Source organism: Phocoena sinus, chromosome 9, assembly GCF_008692025.1.
Source record: "Phocoena sinus isolate mPhoSin1 chromosome 9, mPhoSin1.pri, whole genome shotgun sequence".
NCBI classification, from domain to species: domain Eukaryota; kingdom Metazoa; phylum Chordata; class Mammalia; order Artiodactyla; family Phocoenidae; genus Phocoena; species Phocoena sinus.
The window spans coordinates 47,841,335-47,850,362 of NC_045771.1; the positions used below are offsets into that span (position 1 = coordinate 47,841,335).

Below are 9,028 nucleotides of genomic sequence, written 5' to 3' on the forward strand. Positions count from 1 at the left end.
ACTCCTAAAAGTTTAGCCATTTAAATAGGGACTGTAAGAGTATAGATGTAGTTAAGATTAATCTGTTCTTAAACCCATAAAGTTGCCTTGGGATGAAGTAGCACCCCTATATAGACATTCAACACTGTAATAACGTACTTTAAACAAGCACTCCAAGAAGTCCCTAAGGGCTACATTTTCAGTTTTGGGGGGATGTCATTTTGTTAATATGATAAACTCCAAATGCTTTTTGATGCGAGCAGTAGTCCATGCCAAAAAAATAATTATCAAAATGAGCCCTGCCACATAGCCCCTCCCCTATTTTTTTTTTTTTTGTAGATTAACTGAGGCCAGGTTTGGTTCATTCTAAAACAAAGGACTTTCAATTTGTACAGCAACAGTTCCCATCTGGCCTATTCTCTTGCCAAGTCCTAAACCTGAGCTCGTGTGTCTAAAATTTCAGCAGCGACTTAGGCCATGTGTCTTTTTACTGAAAAAGAAAAGCAATTATTTCCGTGGGCGACCAGACGATTTCCGTATCATCTATTGAACACAATCCAATGAGCACCGCATTAGCAGTTGATGAATTTAGAGCTGATCTCAGCCACTGTGTCAGTGAAAAGAATGTGGATTCCTTCATAGTTGAAGAACTTTCTAGAATGAAAGATCACAGAGCAGTGGGTTAGGTCAAGAGAAGACTCGCTTGGGTTTTCATCCTACTACTTGCTGGTTGTGTGACTTTCAGGAAGACTTCTCATGTCCCCCGAGACTCCGTTTCTCCCAAATAAAATGTCAGATTGGGTGGTTTCTAACATTTCCCCCAATTCCTATACCTGTGTTGACCTCTTGGGTAGAGATTTGTTGTGAGATGAGGAAATGAAGTCTGGGAGTTTGATTTTGTTTTCTCAGTTCTAATTTTTCCAATCTGCAGCCTAACTAGATTTATGCTGGAAAACAACTCAAAAGTGGCAGCTGGCCATCCAGACCTTGGATATTCCTTTTGGCGGGAGTTTGCTTGTGTAGCACCTTCCATTTCTGTTTACTTAAAATTCGGCTTACTGGACCAGCCTCAAGAGAGACAACTTTTTCTTTTGACAAAGGTCCAATGAGAGGGAAAGGGTCATTCAAAGGTAGCAGAATCTGCATATCCTCTCCAGCATCACATGGCATGATGCAGAGCACTCGGCATCACAGAAAACATGGAGCCCTTGTGGTTTCTGTCCCTGTGAAGCAAAGCCGTGGTTGGAAAACACCAACGATGTAGTCTTTTCAGAGACCGTCCCTTCCTCAGGCACTACTTTAACAACCCAAAATACTGGTGCCTGTTGAATGGCCCCAATAGGACTTTTTTTCTGGTTTTCAGGGGCTAGAATTCTAGTATCTCTTATCCTTCCATTTTAGTTCTAAAAATGTGAAAATTAATAGATTAGGTTTGGGACTTCCCTGGTACTCCAGTGGTTAAGAATCCACCTTCCAATGCAGTGGATGCAGGTTCGAGCCCTGGTTGGGGAACTAAGATCCCACATGCTGCAGGACAACTAAGCCTGGGCCGCAACTACTGAGCCCAAGTGCCACAACTAGAGAGAAGCCTGCGAGCTGCAACAAAAGATCCCATGTGCCACAACGAAGACCCAATGCAGCCAAAAATAAATAAATAAAATAAAAAGTCTCTCTTCTGGCAATAAGCATGTTTTAAAATATACTCTTTTAAAAAAGTAGATTAGGTTCGCATAAAGGATATACCTTATATGTTAAGTACCTTATATGTTAAGTGAAAGCTATAACATATGTTCCTATGTCAAGTCATGAACACATCTGATGTCAAAGTAAACCAGTATCCTCCCTTTTCCTGGCTCTCTGCTATGACCCCCTCCATGTCTTCAGGCTCTAGAATGATGGTCAATACCCTGGGGTCATTCTGCAAGGACTCATTTTAGTTAAAACTGATTTAAAAACTTGTCCGCATCTGATTACGTGTCATCTGACTACTCAAGGCTCCTTCATCTAGGTCAGTGGGTCTCACTCAGGGGTAATTTTGCCCCCCATGGGGGACATTTGGTATTGTCTGAACGTTTTTCAGTTGTCACAACTTGGGGGTGGGGTAGAGGGTGCTACTGATACCTAGAGGGTAGAGGTCAAGGATACTGCTAAGTATCTACACTGCACTGGAGACAACAAAGAATTACTGAGCCCCAAGGTAATAGTGCTGAGATTGAGAAAACCTGCACCTGTTCATGTTCCTCTTGCAGATCTCAGAACTGGTAGCAAATTCCAGGGGTTCTCACAGTTCAGTCATTACAAAACCACTGCTGTGATATTTGCTAGGTCACATACACCAGAATCTTTTATTTACTTAACATGTTTCTACAAATTAACTCATTTTTTAAAGATTTAGCCTGGTCCTTACCAAAAATATCTGTGAAACTGAAGGTTTGATGTTCTGATTACATTTTTCAGTACACATAGAAATTAAAATATGATTATTATTAATATTAAAAGCGTGTACTCATGTCCACCTAAAAGCTTCTCACATACTACTATACCTGCCAGATTCTAGAATTATAGACTTTCCAGTTAGAGTGGTTCCGGCGGCGTTTGAGTCCAGCCAGACTCTGCGGCTTGATTCCCTTAAATCATCACATCTTTGCCAAGTGGTCAGGCAGCTAGTTCCTGGACACTCCAGAGATGGGGAGCTCATTCATTTATTCAGCAGATACTGAGTACAGACACTCAGGAACTCTCCATGCTAGACCCGACATTAGAAAAGGGGGTAAGTGGTCGGGGGAGAGGGTAACAGAGTCTCCAACTTCACACAAGCTTCGTACAAGCCAGTGGGAGGATTTCTTATCTTACTTCCCCCATATCTGCTATATACGTTTCCCAGTTTCTTTCTCATGTCTATCATTAAAAGAATGATAAACTTGGGGGGGGAGAGTGAACATCCATAAATGATGACAGTCGGTCCCTGTATAACTCAAACTTGCTTTGTATAATTTCAATTTGTACACTGGATGTCCCAAGACCATTTCCACTTAATGGAATTAAATATGCAAAGGGGGGTTTGGCACCCTAATTGCTCCTTTCTGAGGATGCGCACAGGATGCGGGGTGAGGGTGACCTATGAACTACTGAGGAGCAGATTCTCCCTATTTTAGGCATTCTTTCCCCTCTTCCCTCCACTCTTTAGCCATTATCTCTGCTCCTGGAAGCACCGTTTATAATCCAGCGCTATAATCCACGATTTTTACTGCTACCCCTGACTGCTTGTCACTTATATAATACTTGCTTTTTCTTCTGCTGGTGAACAGTGCACTTCTTTTTGTGTTAGAACAAATGCCCTGAACTGCGTCATGTGTATGGCATGAAGTCCGCTGGAGAAGCTCCAGGTGCTGGAGGTTCTCAAAAACTCCTAGAAGTGGCCTTGTTATAAAATGTCCCCCCACTGAGCCACCCATGGAAAGCAAAAATCATGCAAGATTCAAATCTTGTCAAGTTTAAAAATGAGATGGAAACATGCCTTTTCTTATGGAGCAAAATAATAAACACAAACCTCCCTTTTTTCCACTAAACAAAAATACAGATAATCTAGTGTGAACTGAAGCAACCCCCTCACCCAGTGGACATAAAGAGCGGCCTTTTGGTTGAAGATTTATTATGTACAAACGGCTCTGTAGACATTAGTTCATTTATTCCTCCCAACAACTTTATGAGGTTATTATCCCCATTTTATAGATGAGGAAACTGAGAGCCAGAGAGGTTAAACCCAGCAAGTAGGTACAGAACAAGAGTTTGAACCTCTGTCTGACCAAGCTTCTGCTCCCAGCCCTATAACTTAATTGGGCAGGGTTTCCCTCCTCAGAGCAGACTGATGTAAAACTGAATGGTTGTTTTGTTTTGTAGAGTGTCTCGGAACTAATCAACCTTGAGGAATACGCCTGCAGTTGCTCTGTGGGCTAAGGGGTGGTGTTAGTGCTTAGGGTCAACAAGTGCCTGCCGGGGCAGGAAATGCCAATGTTACACAGGGCCTTTGAGTCCTGGGGAGAGAGACAGTGGCCTGCACCTGAAGTTGCATGTTTGTCTGGGTGAGTTCTTCTGCTTTCTTTTCCAGTGACATCACCCAGACCTTCCTCTTCTGTCTGCAGCGGGTGGCGGCTGCCCGGTTCCGTTCCAGAAATTTCCGCCGCCTCTCGTCAGGATCCTCATCCACCACCCTTCGCCGGCGCCCCCCTGTGGGCTGAGGCGGCTGTATTGTCTGGGTGGCCTGCATCTGTTGTGTCGCTGGTGAAACCTGCTGGGAAAGAGAGGGAGGGGGTGATGGGGAGAGAGGAGGAACGGCTGGGTAAGGTGTTGAAATGCAAAACACAGGGAGTCGCTTGTTTTAGTTAGCACATTACACTTGTTTTCTAAGAATGAAGTCAACAATGAGATCACGCTCATGAAAAGGAAAAGCATCACCCTGCTATCTTCTGTGATATTTTGGCAAAAGATACAGGGATGATCTGCGAAAAGAGAGTCAAGTAGGTTTTTTCCCCCTGACTGGCATTTGGCTGAATCATGATAGAAGAAACACTTTTTTTCTCCTCAGATGTTAAAAATGTTTTATTTAAGGTGCCTTGTAAAATCTGAAAGTGCCAATGTATGGCAACAGGTGAAAACAGAGGTCAGGGTGACTGTCACCCTACTGACGAGTCTTCTGTCATCTGCAGAAAACTCCTTCTGGGCAGGTTGTGAATGCCTTTCATACTAATGGTGTCAAAACCATGTTCCTAGAACACACCTCTGGGACAGCACTGCCATTGTGACTCCTATCAAAAGAACCCCGTGAAGCCTGGAAAGCAGCTGAAATCCTTTTGTCACAATTTCACAGTTCTTACTGCACATGCCTAGCTGGACCTGCAAACTGCAAATGGGCCTGTCTCCTCCTCAGAGCTTGACCAAGGCTGAAGGAGTTACAGGAGATGGTGAGTGGGTGAATTTCTAGGTGATTGGGAAGCGGGGCCTTTGAAAGTCCATCGTGATGCAGCACTGAGCCCTGAGCCCTGTTAATACACCGTGTCTGTTGACAGGGAGGGGTGGTTGTATGTACTTACATTATAAGGAAATCCTAGGAGTGGCAAAGCACTTTATTAAAAAGTTTTTACTATGCTTATAGATTCCTTGTAAGGTCTGCATGGGGCTCAACAACATCTAAGGTTTTAGGGACTCCCACACATACGGCTTTATTTCCCTTCATACAGAAGACACTCAGCACCTAGTGAAATTTCTATGAGTGATAGTTTATGAGTCTGGACACCTAATGCTTCCCTAATGCACTTCACTCCTTCCCTTTTCTTCATTCTCAATAAAGGGTGGTGGTGGTTTTTTTCTCCTCCCTCTCATTGCTCAGTCACTCAGGCTTATGGCTGTAATACCTATAAAGTTGTTTTACAAGAGGCATTTAACCTGCAGAAATAACAGGCAAAAAGTTTTTAAAATGAAACCAAGCCACCTTTTCTACCACATTCCAACCCTATGATTGAAATCAATCAGAACGACTGTAATTGCACTAATAATGGCTCCTGGTTGACATCAGCTGACTGATGATGATATATTTTAATCCTAAACTCTATCAAACCCTCCATGACTAACTGAAAAAGAATCAGTCTCAGGACTGAGGTTAGATTGCATCTCAGTAATTTTGTTTAAAGCAAAGACATTTTCTAAAACTGTTCATTGGCAATTCCTTTCCTCCGAATCAAAGAGGAATAACAAAATAAATTGTCTAAGATCTTACTCACCAGAGCGGCTGATGAAGATGTATTCCTTGTTATTGGCAAACGTTTAGCACTAGTCATTTCAGGTGCAGTAACTTCTGAGCTAACCACCGCAAAGCAAAGCACTAGGAAAGAAGGTGCTAACCTGGCTATTTTTGCATTCTGTCGGGGTGGGGTGGGAGGGATAAACTGGGAGTGTGGGATTAACAGGCAAAAAATGAATGAAATAAATTCATTCATTTTTTGTATGAATTAGTGATCTCTCACTGCCAGCACTAGACAAGACTCTCAAGTAGGTAAAACTGGGTTTTAATCTCCCGTGCAGGGACCTCTCTTTCAATACTGTATTCTACCACGCTAACGTTAACAAGCCTTTACCCCCTGATGCTTCTCCTCTGCCTTTACCCAAAGGGGTAAGTTACATGGTGGTTTCAGGTGCAGTCCAGGTTCAGGGTCAAGGTGTAGTTTGGTTAAGAGAAATTCCTGGTGGCCAAGGAGTGATACCAGGACTCTGAAGTCACATTCTTATATGCAAAAGAATCGCAAGAAGCCAGGAGAAATTGAAAATGCAACCCTAAGACCAGAATTTGTGCTTTAAACAAAATTATCAAAAACGATAATTATCGTTACCTACCATTATCTTTTTTTTTTTTCATTATCTTTTTAAAATAGCATTCTGTAGGGGTGGGGTGGGAGGGATAAATTGGAAGTATGGGATTAACAGAGGCACACTACCATACATAAAATAGATAAACAAGAAGGATTTACTGTATAGCACAGGGAACTATATTCATAGTTCTTGTAATAAACTATAATGGAAAAGAATAAAAAAGAATATAGATATATATGCATAACCAAATCACTCTGCTGTACACCTGAAACTAACACAATATTATAAACCAACTATACTTCAGTAAAATAAATAGAATGGCATTATGTTGACACAGATGCTCTGAAAATTTTGATCAAAAATAATTAACTGTAATTTCAAAATGACAGAATTTATTCCAAGTCATCGTAGAATCTCAGAGTTGATGACCTTAATAAACTTCTATTGTTCTGATAATCATACAATTAGGCCACATGACATGAATCTCAATATCAACCAAGTTAATACAGCTAACAGTGGCATTTTGAACATGGTCTAAATGATCTTGTTCAAATTTCAACAAGACCAACCTGGACTCTTTCTTTTTAGTAGCATAGGATAAAAAAGCAACTTTGTGCAGCCAATTATAAAGGCAATTAACTGATTGCATATACAATTGGCCACTTACTGACTTGAGATGGAGGGCAATTGGCTAATTCGTAATTAGCCAATGAATGGCTTTTATATTTAATGAACTGTTAAGCTTGTCTGTGAAGTAACTCGCTCACAAATGCAACCAAAACTTGATGCTATCCATTTTTTAAAAATATAAGTATACATGTGAATCTATCTGCCTATCTTTGACCTTATTATAGTTTATAGTTGATCTATTATAGTTCTCTTTTTCCCTTCTAAATATATGTCCTACTATGGCACATGACTAAAAAGGTGCTTTGGATAGCATTTTATTGCTAAACTACTTGCTAAGCTTCTATCACATTATTCGGTTTGGAATTAATCATGGCTATCATGTATTGAAAACTGTGCCAAGGGCAAAACATTCTCTTATTTAATACTCCTGAGGGTCTATGAGCTTGGTCTATTATCACCCCATTTTTACAGATGGGAAAACTGAGGCTTAGAGAGGTTCATCTACTGACCACAGTCATACAACAAGTAAGGTGGGAAAAGAATGAAAGTTTTCTCACTCCAAAGCCTACACTCTTATTTGCTATATAGAATACCTCTAAGAACTTTGCAAAAGTAAGCTTAGCTAATAAATAAGCTTATCTATTGAATGGAGAGTTGCTTATGGATAACACATCTTGTGGATGGCTGTCCAGGTCTGGTGTATGTCGGAGGGGTTGATGCAAGATCTCTAAAAGCTGCCCGGTGAGAGGTACAGAGGCAGACAATGGAGGAGACAGTGAATAAGTGTGATCCCAAGCTTCTGACACCATTCTGACCCAGCTGGTTGGAACTTGGCAGTTTGAATGGCTGGAGGGAACTGACAAAGGTCATCCCACTTGAAGGTCCAAAATGTCTAGGACTAGCCATGCTCCTAGACATGCCCTTCATCCACTTACTAAAACTCACTCGGATACATGGACCCGCCTCTCTTCTTGGGCTGGGTGACGTAACGTCTGCCAGATCCCCCGACCCTCTTCCAGTTGTGTCTAAATGCTGGCTTTCTTTCTAGCCACTCCTGGTGACTTTCCACCACTGGGATCTGGCCTTCCTCTTGAACTGATCATCTACAGAGCCTGGCTCTCTGCCTTCTCCCTCCAACACATTTCTCACTGGGTGGGATGAGTCACCTTTCTTTACCATTTACACAACACCTTACACCCTAACATCCATTACCGGGCCTCTCTGTCTACCTGAAATTGTTACCCTTTATATTTTTAACACTTACTGTTATTCAGAAGATTGCCCATTGTATTTAACTTCCATTTTGCAGGTGACAAAATTGAGTCTCTATGATGTTATAAAGTACTGCAGATAGAACCATGGTTAGAATTAACTTATTTTTCTCATCCTTTATTCACATCTTTCTTTAAAGCTTAAATTCTTAATCCTCCATTGGTGTTACTTTTTAGGGTTAACATTATAACACACTGCAAAATAGATTTTGGAGAACCTGAAGCTTACGTTTGCCCCTAGAAACTAAACCTGATATTTACCTTATTAGTTATAGAAACTACGATCTGGTAGGGTCTTATGGGTAACCATTACCTCTTAGGAAATGAACAGAGCCCCCCAGAGTGTCAGAACACCTGGGCTTGTCAAACAAGGTTGCTGCCAGTGAGCCCCATATTTGAGCTTGTACTGTTAACGAGAAGGGAGAAAGAGATGATGAAAAAGGTCTACCTGTGCTTGGTTGCCGGAGTGCAGGGGTGGGTGTGGCGAGGTCTGGTGATGTGCCGGGTGTGCGTGAAGGTGGGAGTGGGAGTGATGATGTGGGTGGTTCTGCTGGTGATGGGGCTGAGGATGAGGATGGTGTGCTGGGTGCTGGTGCTGGTGCGGGTAGGGGTGATGGGCTGGCAGTGTCTGGTGCTGATGTGGGTGTGAGTGCATGTGATGGTGTGGCGTCTGGTCCTGACGGGACCCCATCATTTCCATCATGTGTCCCATGGTGTTCATATTCCCATTTGACATGGCAGCAGGGTGGTGAGTCAACGCAGCCTTCAACCTCTGAAACAGAACA

General features: G+C 42.1%; 1 protein-coding gene across 3 annotated transcripts in view; it reads right to left on the reverse strand.

The window, feature by feature from the left end:
- Window positions 1-9,028, reverse strand: part of CREB5 (cAMP responsive element binding protein 5) — a 417,963-nt gene that overhangs the window by 11,626 nt on the left and 397,309 nt on the right. For 2 of the 3 annotated variants that reach the window (XM_032643594.1, XM_032643595.1), the window contains exons 8-9: window positions 8,692-9,015; window positions 4,040-4,267 (exon numbers count right to left, since the gene is read on the reverse strand). In XM_032643594.1, the coding sequence (XP_032499485.1) occupies window positions 4,040-4,267; window positions 8,692-9,015 (552 nt within the window). Of the gene's footprint in view, window positions 1-4,039; window positions 4,271-8,691; window positions 9,016-9,028 lie in introns of all 3 variants that reach the window. The other variant, XM_032643593.1, reaches the window with a different exon arrangement.